Here is a 23,030-nt window from a genome sequence, read left to right as displayed (position 1 = left end):
TTCTTCAAATTTTTTATATATCTTAATGCAGTTCTTATTAATCTCTTCTTGATCAATGAATACAGAGCCAGTTTATTTAAGCTCCTCTGTCTCTCCAGCCACCCTTTATTTGCCTTCTTCACTTCCATATCTTAAAAAATTTAAATAAAACACACAGTGAGGCCAGGCACTGTGGCTCACACCTGTAATTCCAACACTTTTGGAGGCCAAGGTGGCAGATCACTTGAGGCCAGGAGTTTGAAGCCAGCCTGGCCAACATGGTGAAACCCCATTTCTACTAAAAATACAAAAAATTAGCCAGGAGGCAGGCAGATCACTTGAGGTCAGGAGTTTTAAGATCAGCCTGGCCAACATGGCGAAACCCTGTCTCTACTAAAAATATAAGAATTAGCTGGGCGTGGTGGTGTGTGCCTGTAATTCTAGCTACTCAGGAGGCGGAGGCATGAGAATTGCTTGAACCTGGGAGGCGGAGGTTGCAGAGAGCTAAAATCACGCCAGTGCACTTCAGCCTGGGCAACAGAGCGAGATTGTCTCCAACCCGAAAATGCGGTGAATAGAGTACATCAAATGTAGGTGCATGAGTCCCTTTACAATGTGAGAAGTAAGTTCTTCAGCTTAAATTTCGATACATCTAATAAATAGAGGATTTTATTTGCTCCCCTACTTATTTTTTAAAGTCTAATCTACTTTAATTTTTGTTCATTGTTTCACAGAATATGCTGGAGAAATAGTTATGTCACCTTTTGCTTTCATTTGTAACCATACTGTCCATTGTAGACATGTACTTCTTATACTTCTCTCCTTCAGTTTCCTTCCCTCTCTTTTCTGTGTCTCACGGATTTTGATAATTGAGCCTGTGGTCTTACTTCTGGAGAAGCTCTTTAATGTGTATGTTCATGCTTGAACTGTTATTCCCTGATTCTGGCCAGACCAGCAGCCTGCCTGGTAGTCATTCCTGATGGTTAGAGTGAAACTCATCAATGCACAAAAGAATGTCTTTGGATTCTCCCTTAGGCTGGGTCCTATCATTAAACCACAGCTTGGCATTCTGGGTGTATTGAAGCATGTTAGAAAAGTGGAATCAGCAGTCCACTAAATGTCTACCTGGCAAACTGAGCAGCCATCCTATTTTTATACATCTCCAACAGACGTACTCTCTCAGCAAGAAATGCCACATCTAAATCTTTTTGATCTTTATTGAGAATTTTTGACGGGTAATTGGCTGGCCTCAAACTCTGGATTCAAGTGCCTCAACCTCCTGAGGAGCTAGGACTACAGGCACATGCCACCATACCCAACTTCATTCCCTCATTCTTTTTCTATTATTTATGCTTTGCTAAAATCCTTTCATTTGTTTTTCTTATCTTTGTTTTATTTCATTCCCCACTAGAAGGATCATCATTCTAAATAGGATGACCTCCCTGGAAGTATTCTTCTTCCACAATTATTCTGTCAACATCCAGTTTATCCTTTAAGACACAGCATAAGGGCAGCCTTTTCATAGAAGAGATAGAGGGTTTGTGGAGACCATCTAATCCATACCTCAGTTCTTTATGAACTTACTGATCCATGTGCCATGAGACCACATGATAAATGAAATACCTTAGAGTAAGATCCTTGTAATATTCCTGTAACCAAAACTGCATGGATAGATAAGAAGATGGTATCATCAGAAGTGTGCTTTGTTAGGAATAATGTCGTATTAAGATCCAAATATCTTTAATTTTATTATTTTAAAATGGTATTGGTATTTTATTCTTTACATAATTAGTTATTACCCTTACTCATTGAATCATTTAACAAGTATTTCTTTCATAACTCCTGTGTGCCTAATAATTCTGTGCTGAGTGCTAGGAGGACTACATGAATCCTCTCCTCAAGAAGTTCGAAGTCTAATTGGCAAATAAGGCTTCTTATGCATGAAGTTAAATAATAATGCAAAACAACAATGTAGCTTATTTATATCAATTATTTACATGTACGTGAAGTTTTATGTAACTTCTATTATTGGTTTCCTAAGTAATGATTCCCAAATACATTGGAGGTATAAAAATCAGAAATGCATCCAAAAGTGCATGTTATAATAACATTCCCTATAAATTTCTAGGCCTCACCTATGGAATTCTTGATTTAGTAGATGGGGGTTGGGGCCCACAAAGTTTTTTTTTTTTTTTTTTGAGCAACAAGGCTGTTTATTTCACCTGGGTGCAGACGGGCTGAGTTCCAGAGAGTCAGCAAAGGGTGGTGGGATTATCATTAGTTCTTATAGGTTTTGAGATAGGCGGTGGAGTTAAGAGCAATGTTTTGGGGGCAGGGGGTGGTTCTCACAAAGTACATTCTCAAGGGTGGGGAGAATTACAAAGAACTTTCTTAAGGGTAAGTTACGGTTTTCAAAAGGTCCCTGGGTGATTCTGATGAGTAATGAGCTCAGGGTATATAGTATGTTAGCCACTAAGTTTATTTATTTCTTTTTTGTTTGTTTTTGAGACTGAGTCTCCTTTTGTCACCCTGGGTGGATGGAGTGCAGTGGCACAGTTTTGGCTCACTGTGACATCCGCCTCTGGGGTTCACACAATTCTTGTGCCTCAGCCTCCCTAGTGGCTAGGATTACAGGCGTGTGCCACCATGCTTGGCTAATTTTTTAAAAAACATTTTTAGTAGAGACAGGGTTTGTCATGTTGGCCAGGCTGATCTTGAACTCCTGGCCTCATGTGATCCGCCCGCCTCAGCCTCCCAAAGTGTTGGGACTACAGGTGTGAGCCACTGTGCCTGGCCTATTTAGTCTTCATTCAAAGCCAGTAAATTAGCTGTTAGTATGTCTCTTTTACAAGTGAGAGGAGTTACTTATAAGTAGTAAGTGGTGAAGCCAGAATTCACCTCCTGGACAGTTTGACCCCAAAGTTTTAGTCTTTCTACTCTGCTCTGCTCCCTCCAATATCATTGGCAGAAAGCTGCTTCTGAAGCTTTGGGTATTGAGGAGTCTTTGGTGTCCTCTTGTTCCGTTTTTTTTCTTTTTTTTTTTGAGACTGAGTCTTGCTTTGTCGCCCAGGCTGGAGTGCAGCGGCATGATCTCTGCCCACTGCAACCTCCGCCTCCCAGATTAAAATGATTCTCCTGCCTCAGCCTCCCAAGTAGCTGGGATTACAGGCACCTGCCACCATGCCTGGCTAATTTTTCTATTTTTAGTAGAGACGGAATTTGACCATGTTGGCCAGGCTGGTCTCAAACTCCTGACCTCAGGTGATCTGCCTGCCTTGGCCTCCCGAAGTGCTGGGATTACAGGTGTGAGCCACCGTGCCTAGCTGTCTTATTCCTTTCCTTCTCTGTCAGCTATAGCCAGAGTTTGGGGAAGTTGCCAAACCCTCTATGTTAAAAAAAAAAAAAAAAAAAATTCAGGTACAGTGGCTCATGCCTGTAATCCTAGCACTTGGAGAGGCCAAGGCAGGAGGATCACTTGAGCCCAAGAGTTCGAGGCCAGCCCTAGCAACATAGTGAGATCCCGTCTACACACACACATACACACACACACACACACACACACACACACATAATTAGCTGGGCATAGTGGCATGCTCCTGTAGTCCCAGCTACTCAGGAGGTTGAGATGGGAGGATCACTTGAGCCCAGGACATCAAGGCTGCAGTGAGCCATGGGGGCACCACAGCACTCCAGCCTGGGCAACAGAGGGTGACCCTATCTCAAAAAGCAAAAAAAGAAATTGTGTAGAAAAAAAATTAAAAATGAAAATAAGCTACCAGTAATCTCACATCCAGAGGCAACTGCTGTTGTTACCATTTTGATGTATTTATTTTAGATTTCATTTATACATGTGAATATATATATTTTAAACTATTCAATATTTAATATAAAAATATATAGATATATATTTTGACACAGGGTCTCGCTCTGTCACCCAAGCTGGAGTGCAGTGGCATGATCATGACTCACTGCAGCCTTGACCTCCTGGGCCCAAGCAATCCTCCTGCCTCAGTCTCTCAAGTAACTATGCCACACAGGTGCATGCTACCATGCCTGGCCAATTTTTACAATATTTTGTAGATGGAGGGTCTCCCTGTGTTGCCGAGGCTGGTCTTAAACTCCTTGACTCAAGCAATCCTCCTGCCTTGGCCTCCTAAAGTGCTGGGATTACAGGTGTGAGCCACCATGCCCAACCTCAAATCATATTTCATATGATCTTTTTTGTATTTTTTGTGCATACAAGTAGTTCATAAAGATAAAATGTTGTGGTTATCTCCATATAGATCCCACACTTTTACATTTCTTATTAACATTATTTCCACATATTTTGTGTTACCATTGTATTTTTATTTTGTTTTTTTGAGATGGAGTCTCGCTTTGTCGCCAAGGCTGGATTGCAGCGGTGCGACCTCGGCTCACTGTAACCTCCACCTCCCATGTTTGAGCTATTCTCATGCCTCAGCCTCCTGAATAGCTGGAACATCAGGCACATGCCAACACACCCGGCTAATTTTTGTATTTTTAGTAGAGACGGGGTTTCACCACGTTGGCCAGGCTGGTCTCAAACTCCTGACCTCAAGTGATCTTCTCGCCTCAGCCTTCCAAAGTGCTGGGATTACAGGCATGAGCCACCACGCCCAGCCTACCATGATAAATAGGACATTCTTCCTCATAACTTTGTTATTGGTCTTTTGTAAATAAATCTGTTATTTTATTTTTATTTTTATTTTTTATTTTTGAGACGGAGTTTTACTGTTACTGCCCAGGCTGGAGTGCAGTAGCATGATCTCGGCTCACTGCAACCTTCGCCTCCAAGGTTCAAGTGATTCTCCTGCCTCAGTCCTCCAAGTAGCTGGGATTACAGGTGCCCACCACCACGCCCAGCTAATTTTCGTATTTTTGGTAGAGACAGGGTTTCACCATGTTGGCCAGGCTGGTCTCGAACTCCTGACATCAGGTAATCCACCTGCCTTGGCCTCCCAGAGTGCCGGGATTACAGGTGTGAGCCACCACACCTGGCCAAAATCTGTTATTTTAATATATTTGTTTTGTATCCCACCGCTCCCTAAATCCTTATAGTTCTAATATGTTCCATGCTTAGGTTCTAATACACATTCTCATCTTCTGAATGCTATAGTGTGTGCTTTTTCATAAAGCTGATGATAATTAAATTTCCAGGCTATGTATTTTTTTAGTTTTGTGTTTGTTGGTGAAGTCCAACTGTTTATATCGGTTAGGACTTTTTAGTTGCAAATAACAAAAAGCGACTTGAAGGAGGGCTTTCAAGAAGTATAGTCTGCCTGATGAATGGCTTGGAACCAGAAGGAAGGGCTCTCATGACTTCCCCCATCTTGTCTTGGCTTCTTTCTACCCATCTGCTCTCTCTCTGTCCTCCCTTCCTATACCCTACCCCAGCAACTTTTTCTAATTCTCTGGTCCAGAGTTATTCATTCAACAAATATTTATTATTAAAAAATAATAAATTATTCCTTCAACAAATAGTGAACAAGACAAAGTCCTTGTCTTCATGGGGCTTATATTCGATTGGGGGTAGATAAACAGTAAAGATAATATGCCAGAATGGATAAATGGCGTGGAGAAGAATATAGCCAGGTAAGGGGGATAAGGAATCCTAGGCAGAGAATTTTGCTATTTTGTGTAGGGTGGCCAAGGAAGGGCTCATTAGAAAGGTACTGTTTGAGCAGAGATCTAAAGGAAGTGGAGGAGTGAGTCATGCATATATCGGGAGATGAGTGTTCTAAGAGGAGGAAATAGCAAGTGCAAAGATTCTGAGGCAGAAACGTGCCTGGTGTATTCAAAAAATAGAATAACAAGGAAGGATGCCTGTTGGTTAGAGCACAGTAAGCACGGGAAGAGTGGGATCAGAGAAGTCAGTAGTGGGGTTCCTACTTATGGAGGGTCTGGTAAGGAATTGTATTTTTTCTCTGAGGTGATTTGATCAGAGTAGTGATGTGATATGTGACTTCTTTTCCCCCAGTTTAAATTTCCTTAAAAAAAACCTTTTTATTGTAGAAAATTTCAGACATACACAGAAGTAGAGAGAATGGTTTAATGAACTCCCTTCACTCATCTGCCAGCTTCAACAATAAACAGTACATGGCTGGTCCTGTTTGATTTATACATTTTACGACCAGCCCTCCCAGATTATTTTTAAGCAAATCCCAGCTACTATATAATTTCGTACCTAAATACTTTGTATTTTTAACACATAATAAAACTGTGGCACTACTACTCTCCAAAAAACTAATATTATTTTAATATTCTTTATATCATTTAAAATTATTTATGTTAATTATTATAAAGAAATGTTTAATAATTACATTGAAAAACATTTAAAATAATTTCTTTATAATATAAAGAAAAATTTTATTTTTATTTTATTTTTTTTGAGACGGAGTCTCGCTCTGTCGCCCAGGCTGGAGTGCAGTGGCACAATCTCGGCTCACTGCAAGCTCCGCCTCCTGGGTTCACGCCATTCACCTGCCTCAGCCTCCCAAGTAGCTGGGACTACAGGCACCTGCCACCACGCCCGGCTAATTTTTTGTATTTTTAGTAGAGACAGGGCTTCACTCTCTTAGCCAGGATGGTCTCGATCTCCTGACCTCGTGATCCACCCACCTCGGCCTCCCAAAGTGCTGGGATTACAGGCGTGAGCCACCGTGCCCGGTCAGAAAAAACATTTTTGTTTTGAAACAGGGTCTTGCACTCTCACTGGGGCTAGAATGCAGTGGCATGAACATGGCTCACTACAACCTCAACCTCCTGGGTTCAAGTGATTCTTCCTCCTCAGCCTTCCAAGCAGCTGGGACTACAGGCACATGTCACCATTCCTGGCTAATTTTTGCATATTTTGTAGAGATGGGATTTTGCCATGTTGTCCAGGCTGGTCTTGAACTCCTGGGCTCAAGTGATCTGCCCATCTTGGCCTCCCGAAGTGCTGGAATTACAGTCGTGTGCCACAGTGCCTGGCCAAGAAACAATTATTTAATATTATTAAATATCCAATTGTTCATATTTCCCTAATCATCTCAAATTTTTATTTTTTCCCTATTGGTTTGTTCATGGTTGGATCTAAGATCCATCTACTACTTTGGTTAATGTCTCATTTTTCAATCTATAGCTTCTCTTTCACTTTTTTCTTATAATTTATTTGTTGAAGAAATTGGGTCATTTGCTGGGTAACAAAGTTATTTAAAATAATTCCCCTCTTTGTAGTTAATCTGCCAAGTCATTATTATACTTAGGTTCATGTATTTCATTTTGCCTTTGTTTTTAGAGGTTATGCTTTTAATTTTCTTTTATAATTATTTAAAACATTGACATGGCTTCAAAGTCAGAAACATAAAGCAAGATAAAGTCAGAGAAATCTAGCTTCACTTTCTGTTCCCTTCACTCTTTTATAGTCATTTTTAAAAAGGTTTTTTGTCTGTTTAAAACTATATGTAAGCATATTTATATTTGTATCCTCTTTTTAGATTAAAGATAGCATACTATACATACTGTTTTGTACAATACTTTTTTCATTTAGTAATATATTCCGAGGATTTTTCTGGAGCAATATATAGAGATAAACTTCATTCCATTTTACAGCTGCATAATACTCTGTGGTACGGATGTACCAGTGCCAACCCATGCCCTGGTGAGGGATGTTTGTTTGTTTTCAGGCTTTGCTTTTGCAAATGGCACTGCAGGGAATAGTTTTATGCATATTTTTTAAAGTTTTGTTTTACCAGTGTATCTAAGTGGTATTGTTGGGTCAGAGGGTAAATGAAGATGTGATTTTCCTTGATAGGAAATTCCCATAGGACTTTCGCTGTTTTATAGAGTGTCTATGTCCTCAGAGCCTCAAATCTTTAGATTTTTGCCAATCTGATGAAATGTAGTTTTAATTTGCAAATCTCTTATGAATGTGGTTGAGAATCTTTCCATTTAAGAGCTGTTTACATTTCTTTTTCTGTGAACATTCCATATTTTTGTCTTATTTTTCTATGTGTGTTGTTCAGTGTCTTCTTTACTTTTAGAATATTTACATATTAGGAATATTGACCTTTATTCTTTCCTAATTTATCATTTGTCTTTTTACTTTTTTCCCATACAAAAGTGTTTCCTTTTCATGTGGTCAGATTTATCAATTTTTCTCCTCATTCTGAAGTTTGTAACTTGTATTTTAAAAGACTCGTATTGGCGGCTGTGTCAGGAAGGAACAAGGGTTGGGATGAGGAGGCAAGGGCAGAAACAGTAAAGCGGGTTTTAAGGTGATGATAATACAGCGTTGCTAGCGGTTGCCATGGTTCTGAATAGCTTTTGAAGTGTTGGTTGATGGGTAGGATGTAAGAAGTTAGGAGGACCCCCAAGTTTTTGGCCTAATAGAACTGAACTGCCATTAACTGAGGAGACTGTGGGAGTGGGAGCTTTGGGGAAAGATCAAGAGTTTGGTTACGAATAAGTAACACTTGAGGTGCCTGGTGGACATCCAAGTGAAAGTGCCCAGTAGAAAGTTGGAGGTCTATAATTTCAGGGAGTGTTTGGGGTTAGAAATAACCATTGAGAGGTACTAGCATGTAGAAGATACTTACTTGGGGTTTCCCTTTTTATTTATTTACTTTTTTTGAGGTATGCTTTACATATAGTGAAATGTACAGATATTAAATGTACAGCTCAAGAACTTTTGACAGACATATACATTTATATAACTAGCATCCCAGACAAGTATGGAGCAATTCTGTCACCCCAAAAAAGTTCCCTGGTGCCCCTTTTTAGTCATTTCACTCCCCAGAGGCAAGCATTGTTCTGATTTATGTCACCACAATTTAGTTTTACCCCTTATAGATGGTATTTAAAAGCATACGACTGGATGAGATCACCAGTGGTGTGAATGTAGATTGAGAAGAGGTCCAAGTGCTGTGCCTTGGGAAATGCCAGTGATTCAAGGGGGAAATGAGATGAATCAGCAGAGGGACCGAGAAGAAGTAGCCTGAGAGTATCAAAGCCAGATAGAGTGGAGTCCTGGGGAGCAAGTGAAAAAAATGTTAAAACAGGAGGGAGTGAGGAACTGTGTCAAATGCTACCAAGACATCTTGTAAGATGAGGATTAAAAATTGACCAACAGATTTAGCAACAAAGGGATCATTGGTGACCTTGATGAAAGCTGCTTTGGTGGAGTAGTGTGGCCTGAATATGCCTGCTTGGAGTAGATTTGATTGAATGGAAGTGGAGGGACTGGACAGGAAGAATATAGACAGACATTTTAAGAAGCAGAAAAATATGGTAGTAACCAGAAGGGAGGGAGTATGGGATAGAGAGAGGATTTTTTTTTTTTTTTAATGAGCAGTGTTTCAGTACTGTGTGCTGATGTGACTACTTCAGTGAGAGAAAAATTGACAATGGAAGAGAGAGAAGAGAATTGCTGGAGAGCTGTTCATGAGTTGGCAAGAGGGATGGGATTTAGTGCACAAGGGAAGGGCTGGCCTAAGGTAAGGGCAGAGGGAATTCATCCATGGTAATAGGAGGACAGGCAGATAGAAGAGCAGATGAGAGCATGCAAAAGTTCTCTTTGGTTGTTTCTGTTCTCCAAGCCTCGACAAAGGAGGAAGAGGGGAGGAGGTGTTAGGTTGAGGAGAGAGGTCTGAGTGTGAATGTCTGAGAATGGTTAATCATAGCATCACATTGCACCTAACCCTATTGGTAACAGCTGTGTGAAATCTATCCATTACTTGTGTTTGGGATTCCTCAGTTTCTTCATGGAGCTAGTAGTAACATCTCTCTTAGGATCTGTGAAGACTGACTGTGCCAGGTGAGGAAAATACCTACTATTGATCCTGGCTCATAATAGATGCTTAATAAAGGATCATTTCTTTCCCAATTGTAACCATGAAACTGGTAATAGATTGCAGGTAGAAAAGTACTTCCCATATTTAAAATATTACTTTAATTGAATTATAGTCTAATTCCTCTTCAAATCTGTGTTTAATATGTTTATTATGTCGAACTCCTGTGCTCAAGTGAGCCTCCCACCTTGCCTTTCCAAAGTGCTGGGATTACAGGTTTGAGCCACGGTGCCCAGCTGCAGTTACATTTTTTTTTTTGAAAGTTCTAAGTGACTGTTTTGGAGTTCTGTTCTCTCTCTTGGTTTAATTTGACTATGCTAAAGTGGAATGGGGTTGAACATGTCTATTGCAGATTTTAAAGTCTCAGATTAATTTATTTAAAAACTTTAAGTGTGGACATTTCCTCATAGCCATTTATCTAGCTACCGCCACCTTGATTGATATTCCAGTTGATTTAGAGAATTAAATGATCTTTGAAAAGTTACAGAACTTGTCTTGGTTCACTAATGAATAATAATTCAGATTTAATAATTTTAATCTGAATTATTTCAATCATTCATTCATGCAACAAAATTTATTCAGTGTCTACCTTGTTCATTAGTGTCCTAATGTATAAGAGCCTTGGTCAGGTGCAAATTCTAGTTCTGTTACTTATTAGCTGTGTGGTCCAGGGCTAATCAAAATATTCTAAGCTTGTTTCCACATTGACACATCTGAGATAACGCTAGTATCTACCTCATAGGCTTGTTATAACGATTAAATGAGATATATTGACTTGCTAAATAAATGTTAGCTACTGTTACTACACTTGATCTTAGCCAAAAGGCCAAGCAGCAATAAATGTTAGCTACTGTTATTATAAATATCCTTTCTCTTTTTCTCCTCTTCATCTTTGGCATCAAGAGTTTGTGCAAGGTGCAACTGGAGAGTGTTAGAGGATTAATATGTAGATCTTGACTTTGAAGAACTAGAATTCCAAAATCACATAATATTACAGGCAGGAGAGATCTTTGAGATTTTCTAGTTTGACAAGCCCAGAGAGGTTTAGAGAAGTGTCCATTATCACATAGCTTGCTGTTAGTAGCAAAGCTGGGCCAAAGCTCAGGTCTCCTGGCTGTGAGTGCTCTTCTTATAAAATGGCTCCTTTGTTACTTTGTCTGATTCTCCCTCCTCCCTTAACCCCTTCTCTTTCCAAATTGACTATCCTGGCCTGCACGTTCTTCCGTGCTCTGCCTTTTCAGTGCACAGTATATTGTGGGGCTTTCTGCATACATCCAACCTGAACATGTCTCTGGGTGCTCCTTCCTTAAGGTTCTAAGGAAGACTTTTTAGGGAAGGTGGACAAATTGTCTCCATGTAATCACAAAGATGTTTTTCTTCCTCTTGTATCACAGCCCAGGAGTTAAAGTCACTGTTTGAAAAAAAATCTCTCAAAGAGAAGCCTCCAATTTCTGGGAAGCAGTCAATATTATCTGTACGCCTAGAACAGTGCCCTCTGCAGCTGAATAACCCCTTTAACGAGTATTCCAAATTTGATGGCAAGGTAAGTAAAAATGAGACTTTGTCCCTTTAAGTAAAACTGTAATTGAGTGGAGTTGTTGGTATTATTATTAGATTTAGGGTTTCAGAAATGCTTCGTAGAATATCAGTTGACAGTTACAGAATGTCACTTACATTTTCTAAGACTGTTGATGTAAAGGTATGAATTTGGTTTCAGTGTTGTTTCCACAGTAATATATTTGGGAGGATTAAAACAAAAACAGTCCTATGCTCTTTCATTCTCTCTTTCTCTGTGTATAGATATCTCAGGACTGTTGTATTTTAATCCTCCCAACACATATATGTGTGTGTGTGTGTGTGTGTGTATATATGTATATACATATGTTTATATATATATATATATATATATATGAGAGAAAGGGGAGGGGGAGGAAGGGAGAGAGAAATATATATGTGTATATTTTTAATCCGTTTTATCTTCTAAGTATACTTGAGAAGTTGGATTAGTTAGATTGTGATTAATCAAGGTCTAATTGTATTGGGAAAGCCTTGAAAGTGGTTCTGGGAGGCAACTTGCATTGTCTTGGCTGATTATTATAACTGCAGAAATTGTTGAGATCTGAGTTTCATTTCAGAATTCTAGGCTATTGCTTGCATTTCAGTATTTCACTGTAGGGGGATGTTGACATTTGCTATGGAGACTAACTTTATTTTTTGCCTGTTTGTGCTAACAGTTTGCTGTTATAAAATCAAAGTGTGTTTGTTTTCCTTTTAGAAACATGGCCACTATTTCAGGTGGATCCTAGTTTCATGTGCAGCACCCCTTCCCCAACCCCCTGTCTTCCTGTGTCTCTGTGCTGACCTGAGCAGGGCCTTGTTCAGAAGACAGTAGCGGTTGATTTTTGTATTTATTGCCATGATGTTTGCTGTCTGGCAGTGGTGTGGGGTGCTGAGTGATAGCTCTTTGCCTGGAGGTGTCGTGTATAATTTGTCTTATTTCAACGCCATTGCAGTTAATAAACACACAGCTTTTTGCTTATGCTTGATTTTTTTCTTTTTTTCATGAGCTGGTTCTGTCAGTTGTCCTCTTTGAGCAGAGATGTTTTCTCTTCGAAAGACTTTTGCTTCCTACAATTCAGCAGGTTTCCATAGGTTTCAGTGAGCATGTATGGCCATTGGCACATGAGGTTATTGATGTTTCTGGGGGATAAGAGTAAAAACTAGAAACAAAATGCATAAGTAATATAAAGGTCTTAATATGCTCTGGAAGTTTCCTCCAAAAAACATCTGACAGCACTTTTAGTAAGTTATAGACTGTATTGATGTAAAGCTTCTCTTTTGTCTGCCCTTGCTGCTTTCTCCTGTTTTGTGGAATGTAGCACAGAGAAGGAAGTTCCCCCAGGGGACAGGAATGTCAGCCTCTGGAACATGGCGAGTTGGACTACATAGGGTTTAAAAAAAAATACTACAATGGATTCATTTAGACATGTGAGAAGTTATTCTTGGGATTAGGATAAGCAGCTGGAATTTATTTGCTTCCATTGCCTGATACCATCCTCATTGTTTGAAGATGTAATTTCTGGAATAGTTAATGTGTGATAATGTGTTTATATCAAAAAATAGCACAGATCTTTTAAAATACTCTAGAATTCTCTTTATACCGTAGATTTTATTATTAATTACTTAGGTTTGGATTTGTCACAAGGTTGTGAACTCTGCTTGGTGTGTATATATCTAACTTCTGAAGTACCAGCGGGAAAATAAAAAGTAAACCATCTCCTTAGTCACAAAGGAATTATTCTCGCTAGATGTGTGTTTACACTGAAGACTCTCAATGCTTTTGTCATAGCAAGTCCATTTGTAATCCGCAAAGGATGTGAGTACAGAGCAGTCACCATTATGCATTGATTAAGAAAGATTTAGATATTGATAAGTCTATCTTATGTGATGCTATTGTATTATTATCTTACATATTACAATTGCTAAAATACAATTAAACCCTTGTTCTCATCTATTATTTAATATTGATGCATTTGGCAGATATGTAATGAAAATGGCTAATATTTGAAGGATATTGTACTGTACATATTAAATTAGTCTTTCTTTATCTTTGTGAAATGCATCAATATGATATACAATGACATCTCAGTGATTAATAGAGAATTATACTTGAGTCAAGCCTTTTTGTAACCTAGAAATTAAAATGACTATTCAAATAACACCTCAAAATGATCAAATTAGCATTTTGTGATTGCATAATAATGGGATTGTAGTAGTTATAACAGCACCATGGCTGCCTCTAGAGTTAAGATCATGTCAACCCCTTGATAATAAAGCCTTTTCCGTGAGACTCGACTCTTAATAATTTCCAGATTGATTCCTCCCATAAATCATCCGACGTTCAGCACTAAATTTTTGTTACTGTTGTAACTTAAAATTATTTTATTTTTATTCGGCTCATATTTAATAAATGAAATGAGTGTCTTGTTTTATGATTCACTGTCTTGTCATTGGAATGCCATGCTTTTTGCCTCAAATGTAAGGGTTTTCTATGTATTTTGATACTCCTTTTTTTTTTTTTTTTACAAAGATTTGTTAAATCCTCTAAAATATGTACAGTTTTTTTTTCCCCCTACAAATATTCACAATGCTTTTCTTGGGAATAACTCTTGCCTTATTTACATAATTAACTGAGTTGCTTAGGTCTCTTGGGCAAATAGTACATAATTGGGGAGAGAAGGGGACAGGGAAGAGTTTGGGGTCTAATTAAATATGCTAAAAAACTACTTAATTATGTATTTCCTCAAGAGACTAACTGCTGTGAAATCCTCCTTAAGATTAAGCTAGTGTTAGATTTGAAGAAAGGATTTTGCTTTTGCTATGGCTTTACTATTACATTTTAGTCAAGCAGGCACATCCAGTGTTCTTAACAGTTTGTGCCAACCGGCTTGTTGGTTTTTATGATTCTAAGGGTGAGCATCTCTTAGCTAATGTGCTAAATTAAAGTGAATATTTCCAAGTAATTTTTGGTTCCTTTAGCTGGTTAATAATTTTATAAAAAGCTTTTTAAAATTGTGGTTGGCTGATAATTTTTTAAGGCATGAAATTGAGAGGGAAAGGCTGTACTTAGGCATGTGCCTTATTGTAATTTTGACAATTTTTGGGGTCAGGTTTATCATTTTCATATTATTTCTTTAGCAAATTGGTGATGTTGTCTGTGATCTGTTTTAGAGGCTGGATTATCAATAACTGTTTACTGATCATTTGAAAAAAGTTCAAGGTTGATTGCCAAGCAGTTTTAGGGCATGCTTTGGTCAGATCCGCAAAACCAGCCTCAGCCATCTGCCTGAATTCTTAAGCATTGTTGAGAACGGAACCCCCGAATAGCCTCGTTAGTGACACAAAACCTCTATTCTAGAGGTTGAGACAATTGGAAAACTTCTTGTGCCAGTCCTTCTGATTTCACTGGATGTGGGAGCTGTTGGTTGTGACAAGAGGTTGCTTTGAGGTGATCGGGGAGTGGGCTTTGCTGAGAGGCAATAGACATTCAGCACTGATTTAAGTGCCTCAAAATATGTGGATTTTCTGCCCTGTTTCTCCACCTGTTTCAGATTAGGTTATGTTTTAAGAAGGAAGTCCAACCCTATCCATTTTATGCCATATCACTTTCTTGAGACTCTTTTCCTAGCACATTATCACTATTCTGGTCAAATTGCATTTGCAGATATTATCCTTAATAGACCATCAGAAGTTCAAGAAGCCATTTCCTGTCAATACAGTTAGTAATAAAAAAAAAAAGGACTGATTAGTAAGTTGTGTCATCTCAGTCAGTTTCTCACCTCTGAAAGGGGATGGGTGTGAGTTCCTCACAAGGGTCATGAGACCATCAAATAGGATAATGCTAGGATGAAGCATCTAGCACAGTGAGAGGCAGCGTTGTTTAATAAAGCGACCTATTCTGTAGTAAAGCCTCAGTTCAAATCCCCATGGCTCCACTTACGGTGTGACTTCAGGCTAGCTACTTAACCTCATGAAGCTTGGGGTTCAGGACACACTACCCCAAAATGTGGTACCTTGGAATATTGAATATCATAAGCTGAAGGAACTTGAGAAATGGCAGGAAGAACTCTCATCTTCCCCTGCCCTTCTCCCCTAAGCAGGTCACAAGGCCCTCATGTGAGACGTGTTCTCCCTCTGCCTAGAGAAAAGGAGCATCCTCATCTCCGAAGACGAATCTTAAAGAACAGGCTTTGCTAAATTTCCCCACAGTTTACAACACTTACTTCCTATCTTTTTCCTATCATATTTTCCACATGACTTTCCGCTTTTCGTCAAACTTAATATAAAAACCCTCAGATTTAACCAACGGTTTCTTGGGTCTTCGTTTTCTTATGAAGGCTCTATGTCATGTAAAATTTAGGTTAAATAAATTTGTGTGCTTGTCTTTTGTTACTCTGTTTCTTGTTACAGGGGCCTCAGCCAAGCATTTACAAGGGTAGAAGGAAAAAATGTTTTTTCTCTACAAGTTCCAGTCCTGATCTGTGAAAGAAATGATGACAGTGTATCTTCCTCAGGAGGATGAAATGAGCAGGACGTGCTTAGCAGGACACGTAGCACATAGGAAACACTCAACAAATATCCCACTTCTGCTGCTTTCTCTTGTAAAGGGGTGACACAGGGCACTGATGATGGGGCAGTGACGGTCTCTTCCACGTACTTCATTATGTGGTTGAGAGGATTGAATGAGAGGGAATGTGTTTTTAAAAGCCAGGATTTTAGAATAGTGTCATAAAGAAGAAGTACAGCAGAGTGGGTGAAAATGGTCTGCATGTTGAAGTTCAGGGAGTCCAGTGGGGTTTTGGTCCTTCACTAGGAAGATTGAGACAAGTAATTACTTCCTTTGGGTGGGTGGAGGAATGGCTATTTTTTTTTAAACTTTCGGTGAGAAAATGGTTCAATATTGGTGATCGCTTGGCAGTTTCTAAAATGTTAGCTTAATACTGTTTTCTAAATATAAGGGGAATGTTTGACTTGACAAGTGCTTGAAAGAGCAAACCAGTTCTGGTTCATATAGATAACTGTGACTTTGATTGTGTTAACTTGTTAGAAAGTAACCATTTCTCTATTAGAAACTGTTTTAACAGGGAAGCTGCAGAGAGCATGGGGGAAGGGATAATTCATGAGTGCTAATTGCTTGGCTGTTAATTTTCATAAGTGTTGATAGAAGCAGTTCCTTAAATTAAACTTTGTTTAAAATGTATCAGGGGAAATATTCCACAATGTCGAGCCTGAAGTGAAAATTAATATGAATGCTGTGGCAATTAACACATACTGGTTAATAGCTTTTAGCAGCATTTTGGGATGATAGTCCTTAAATACATTTTTGCATGCTGCTCTTGTTTCAGCATTGTTCCAGTCTATGTCTGGATAATTATGAACAAATGTTTTCTACAGTCATTGGCATTAAATAGCTCTCTTCAAAGAAAGTCACTTAAAACTTTGCAGAAAAGCATGAAGCCACCGAGAAATGTTGCAAACTCAGAAAAGGTCAGCGAATTGAAATCATGTAAAAAGAAAAATTGCCCTTAGCGGAAAAGGCACCTCATCTGAACTTGGAAAATATGCTATTCTTGTGGGAATGGTCCCTTCTAATATGTTAAACTACGTTTGCTTCTGGATCTCTTTCCCAAAGAAAAAAAAAAGTAGCCTGGGCTTTTTAGTGTTGGCTATGTTTCTAGAAAGCAGCTTTTACTTAATGCTCCCTGAGCTGAGGCAGTGGCCTTGAGCCTAAGGGTCTTCTGGCCTTACTTCCTTCTCCTTTACCCCCAACCCCTACTCAGCTGGTGGGGGTGCGGGGGTAACCATGAATGAAGAAAGAAGTTGGCTGCATAATACGGGAAGTCCACTACTGCTCCTTTCAGTAAGAGTTCTCCAGGGCTTTGCTTGCTTAGTGCCCAGTAAGAGATAAATCTAGAGTGACTATATTTTGAATTAGGAGCTGTCTGTCTCAGTTGTTCAGTGGCTTCATTTACATACTTTTGTTTTGTTTTGTTTTTTTGAGACAGTCGCACATCTCAGCTCACTGCAGCCCCTGCTTCCCAGGTTCAAGTGATTTCTCCCGCCTCAGCCTCCCGAGTAGCTGGGATTACAGGCGCCTGCCAACACACCTGGCTAATTTTTGAATTTTTAATAGAGATGGGGTTTCACCATGTTGGCCAGGCTGGTCTCAAACTCTGGACCTCAGGTGATCTGCCTGCCTCGGCCTCCCAAAGTGCTGGGATTACAGGTGTGAGCCACTGCGTCCAACCTACATACTTTTTTAAAGAAAAGTCTCAACATGATTTTAGCAGTTATTATCTTGGCTACTTATCACTGCGACTGTATTTTGCTAGTCTTCCTTTCTTTTTTTTTTTTGAGACGGAGTCTCTCTCTGTCGCCCAGGCTGGAGCGCAGTAGCGCAATCTCGGCTCACTGCAAGCTCCGCCTCCCGGGTTCACGCCATTCTCCTGCCTCAGCCTCTCCGAGTAGCTGGGACTACAGGCGCCCGCCACCATGCCTGGCTAAATTTTTTGTATTTTTAGTAGAGATGGGGTTTCACTGTGGTCTCGATCCCCTGACCTCGTGATCCGCCTGCCTCAGCCTCCCAAAGTGCTGGGATTACAAGCGTGAGCCACCGCGCCCGGCCTAGTCTTCCTTTCATAGATCAGTTTTTGTTAGTCTATTCTATTTCTAAAAGAAGATGGAGATTAGATATTCACTACCTTTTACGTATTCCGGTATATGGTATAGAAGGATCACCGGGCACAGTGGCTCATGCCTGTAACCCCAGCATGTTGGGAGGCTGAGGCGGAAGGATCACTTGAGCCCAGGAGGTTGAGGCTGCAGTGAGCTGTGATTGCACCACTGCACTCCAGCCTAGGTGACAGAGCAAGATGGTGTCTGAAAAAGAAGGATCAAATTCATTAAAGACATCTCTTTGTGAGATTATTTCCTCCTTACCATTATATTAATTCTCTCCTGTTGCTGTTGCTTCATGTTATACTGAAAATCCCAAGGGAAGACATTGGGATTTTTGTCTTGATGGTCAATTCGTAATGAGTTAAATAGGAATCACAACAAAATGTTTTCGGCATTCTACTCTGAAGTTAAATCCTCTATGCTGAGTTCTTAAAACTAACTTCTTACACCCTGAGCTCACTGTCTAGGCCTCATTTCTGCAGTTAGCTGTGAACCTTGCCAGTCTGTGGTGGCTTCCTTTGAGGTGGAGCCATCTTCTAAAAATTCCATGAGGTAGAATTCACCACTGGCTTAAGGCTTTTCAAAGGAAGGCAGACTCTTGCCATGGAAAGAACATGTTTGTCAGGCTTGGGTTAAAATCTTTTGATCTGAGAGTGAAAGGATGAGTAAGAACTAGCTAAGAAAAGGGAGAGGAGAAAGGAGGAACAGAAGGTCTGAGGCAAGGGGAATTTGGCAATTTTGAGGAACCAAAAGAAAGTTGTGTGACTGGAGCCCTAGGGTGAAGTAGATCGTGGTGAAAGGTGAAGCTCTGGGGGAAGACCAGGTATGATGGGTAGAGGTGTTCTCTTTAACCTCATGGCACGGGGAAGCCTTGAACAAGGATTTAAATGGGGAGGTGAGGTAATCAAATTTGTTTTGAAAAGACCCCTGGGGCTGTGCTGCCGAGTATATCCCTGAGAAGGGTTTGTGAGGATAGAGAAACTAATCAAGACATTTTTTGCAGTGCTCTGGGTGAGAGAGTGGTAACTTGGGCTTGCTTGTTAGGATGAAGATGAAGTGAATCAATTCAAGAGATATTTAGTAGTAGGCAAAAGTGGCAGGATTTGATGATGTATTTAGAGAACAGGGTTAGAAGGGGGTTTGAAGGATGATTTCCTGGTCTGTGTCCGGCTTGTGGAGCTGGATGGATAATGAAACCATCCCTGAATTAGGAAGCACTGAAAGAGGGCTTCTCCCTCAAAGAACGAGGTCATGATTTTACTATCTTGAAGACCTCTATCCAGAGAAATCAAATGACAGCCTAGGGTCACCTAGCTGGGCATAGAATCCAGGTGTTCTAATTCTCAGAGATTCTTATTTTCTTATTTTATGTTATTTTTTTTGAGACGGAGTCTCTGTCACCCATTGGCAGCTGTTTTGGACCTGCTGACTACAGATCATAGACTGTAACCATGTCCTTGAAGACACTGTACATCTTTTTGGGAGGTGGGGTATGTCTGGTTTGTGTTTGGGGAATCTGAGGCAGTGCTCTTTGAGGTGAGAGTGGAGCAAAAAGCCTCTTCTTTGTTCTCGCTTGTCAGCCAGCCTTGAAACTGGCTAAGGAATTGCCTTCAGACGTTAGTCACCTTCCAAACACTTCCTCTTCCATCAGTCACTTCCTCTCAGATGACAGGGATGTGCGCTCAGATGCCCAGCCCGACCAGGCCATTCAGAGGAGAAAACGATAGGGTAATTTTATTCTTTTATTTTCGAGAGAGTAATTTTAAATGAGGCAGATGTCAGGTGTCATTTAAGACGTGTTGACTGTAATTGTTGGAGGTTAGGGGACTAAGAGGTAAACAACATGGACGTATTTTTGTTACAACGAGATTACTGTTGTACTACCTTCTGACTACCTGATTAATTACCAGGTTAGAAGAGGGAATCTGGTTGGAATGAATATCAAGCACTGAGGTCTAGCCCAGGAGACAATCCTTGTAGGTATGGAGGGGACTAGGGATGGTGTCATTTTACATTCAGCCTTCTCATCTTGGGGTACTTTGCTCTGCATGGTTTGCAATGGAGAGATTGTCTTCTCCCTCGAAGAACGAGGCCATGATTTTACTATCTTGAAGACCTCTATCCAGAGAAATCAAATGACAGCCTAGGGTCACCTAGCTGGGCATAGAATCCAAGTGTTCTAATTCTCAGTCTTATTTTCTTATTTTTTTTTTTTGAGTCGGAGTCTCTGTCGCCCAGGCTGGAGTGCAGTGGTGTGATCTTGGCTCACTGCAACCTCCGCCTCCCGAGTTTAAGCGATTCTCCTACCTCAGCCTCCCAAGTAGCTGGGATTACAGGTGTGTGCCACCACGCCTGGCTAATTTTTGTATTTTTAGTAGAGGTGGGGTTTCACCATGTTGGTCAGGCTGGTCTCCAACTCCTGACCAGGTAATCCGCCTGCCTCGGCCTCCCAAAGTGCTGATTACAGGTATGAACCACTGTGCCCAGCCGAGATTTTTATTTTCATTAATGACATTCATACAAAATGGAAACTTGATTTCCAGGACTACTAGGCCATGTGTTAGAAGGAACACTGACAGGGAATCAGAAGACTTGAGTGTTAGTCCTGGCCATGCAGTTCCTTCTCTCTGATGTAGGACAAGTCATCTCTCATTTATGAGCCTTGATTTCTGCATGTTTAGAACCAGGAAAGTGGCTTAGATGACCTCTTGGATTCTTTTTGGCTTTAAGATTCCAGGGTTTTGTGATTAGGGAGGTGATTGACATCAGTGAGATGTAGGGGGGTACAGATGGGAAAACTACAACTTTTGAAGAGTTAATCTTTTGTGTATACATTGGAACTTTCCTCTTAATTATCCTAACAGAACAGTGATCTAGGGAGTATTACCTCCAGGTGAGGGAACAGGCTGAGAGAGAGAAAGTGATGTGCTCAAGGATTCCCCACTAGTGTGTGGCAGAGCTGGTATCCAGCTCCTTTTTCTCCTATTCCAGTACCACAGCTCTTTTTCCTAGACTCTTGCAGTCATTGTTACGGCGAAAACAAAAACAGTTAACATTTGAAATTTTTTTAAATTTAAAAACAAAAGTTTTTCCTTTAGCAGTGGACTTGAAACCTGACGGACTGGTTTAGATCTTTTTATCAGTTATATGGGTTGGGCAAGTTATTGCATCTTGTAAGCCTTAACTTCCTTACATGTAAAAAAAAAAAAAAAAAAAAAAAAAGATATTGGGACTGGGGAAGGGGAATGCTTTCACACGTAGAATCTGTGTGTGCCTCACAAATGTTTGTTTATTTCCATTGATTTTTCTGGTGTGCAGAGTGGATTCATTCACATATCTCTATCCATCGAATATATTATTTACTAGGCACCCACACTGTACTGGCTCATTTCAAACATTTATTGCATACCAGCTCTGTACCATGCAATGATAAATAAGATGGGGCTGACTGCCCTCGGGGAACTTAAAAGACAAGAGCGGCCATATGGCCATCAAGTGGAGAAACTATACTTCACGTGAATGATCGTGCCCAGTGCTGAGGACTATGACAGTGGTCCATGACATTAGGTGCACCTGACCGAGCAGAGGAACAGAACCACGAACAACAAACCAGAGAGCAAATGTGATGGGCACTGTGGATGAATAGTAGATGAATACTGTCTACCGCTCGGATCTGAGCCAGTTTCTTATCCTTGGTGTGTTTGTCCGAATTTCAGTTGTATTCCTACAGGCCAGGGAATTCAGCTTTGGTCACTCTTACGATGAAGCCCAGAATGGTACTCTCCACATAGAAATGTGGAAGATTTTAAAAATGGCAGTGATAAATTTCAAATGTCATTATTCTTTGAGGCTTGCAACTACATAGGAGTATCATAAGAGCTGTGTTTTATTAGTATTTCCACTTTACTTTCTGTTAAATTGAAGTTTAACACCTAGACAAAGATACATGTAAGAAAGTAAGTTTAGGAAATTTGCAAAATATGCTGCTATGCAACCAAAGATTAAATTGATTTGTTATATGTGCATTTAGCAACAATTCATTTTAATTGTCCGTGTGAAGTTAAAAAGTATTAGTGTCAGATAAAGATTCATCACCAGAGCGTGTTTTAAAGCTGATGCTGGAGAACGCAGGCATGTGTTCCGGCAGATGTTTGTATAAGGCGCTGTCTTTCCTGACAGCAGTTAAAAAGTATGGTTATAGTAATCAAATTGTGGTGCAGCGACTCAGAGGCTAGGGCCAGATTGAATTAAAATAGATATAAGATTTATGAATAGCAATAGCTGTGATAAAATTTCACTGCCTTCTTCAACAGGAAGGACTTTTTCCACTGTGGAAAGAAGAAAATCTAATAACCACTTTTCTAAAACTGTGGTTTTGCTGACTTTCATTTTCTCTTCCTAATTATGGTATCAAAACAATAACTTGCTGGGTTCTTTTTTCAACCGTGATGACCTTTTTTTCCTCTTTCTATTTTGTTAGGTTTCTAGCTTTAAAACAAGTCTTTTTAAATGATGTTATTGTTTTAGTTTAGAAACAAAATTCATAAAATCTAGCCTATGAGATTTAAGCCCCCTTTTAAGGAAAGTTTTATCATTATTACCATAGCTCCATTTTATTAAGTCTTATTTTGTACCAAGTCCTCTAATGGACTTGATATGTAGTAATTTTTTCACTCCTCCTAACATTCCTCACTGTTACTGTGGTACAGAGAAGGAAACTGAAACTTCACGGAAGGGATAAATGATGGCTAGGCTTTGAAGCTAAATTTGTGAGACTCGTGGCCTCCTGATGGCATTGTATTAGTTTTTTGTTTTGTTTTGTTTTGTTTTGAAGAGACAGGGTGTTGCTATGTTGTCCAGGCTGGTCTCCTGGGCTCAAGTAATCCTCCTACCTCTACCTCTGTATTAGTTTTAAATTTATTATATCCCAGGAATTTATAATACTAAGATCTCTAGTCTTTTCAC

At 39.9% G+C, this 23,030-nt stretch overlaps 1 protein-coding gene across 4 annotated transcripts in view; it reads left to right on the top strand.

Moving 5' to 3' along the window:
• MAPKAP1 (MAPK associated protein 1) overlaps positions 1–23,030 on the top strand; it is a 265,429-nt gene that overhangs the window by 39,365 nt on the left and 203,034 nt on the right. For all 4 annotated transcript variants that reach the window (XM_058445074.1, XM_032165139.2, XM_032165137.2 and 1 more), the window contains one exon: positions 11,222–11,370. Coding sequence is in view for 3 of the 4 variants with exons in the window: in XM_032165139.2 (XP_032021030.1) it covers positions 11,222–11,370 (149 nt within the window). In the remaining variant the exon portion in view is untranslated. The remainder of the gene's footprint in view (positions 1–11,221; positions 11,371–23,030) is intronic.

Source organism: Hylobates moloch, unplaced genomic scaffold (assembly GCF_009828535.3).
Source record: "Hylobates moloch isolate HMO894 unplaced genomic scaffold, HMol_V3 SCAFFOLD_10, whole genome shotgun sequence".
Classification (NCBI taxonomy): Eukaryota; Metazoa; Chordata; class Mammalia; order Primates; family Hylobatidae; genus Hylobates; species Hylobates moloch.
The sequence above is the reverse complement of the archived record's forward strand: the minus strand, read 5'-3'. Positions and strand labels throughout refer to the sequence as shown.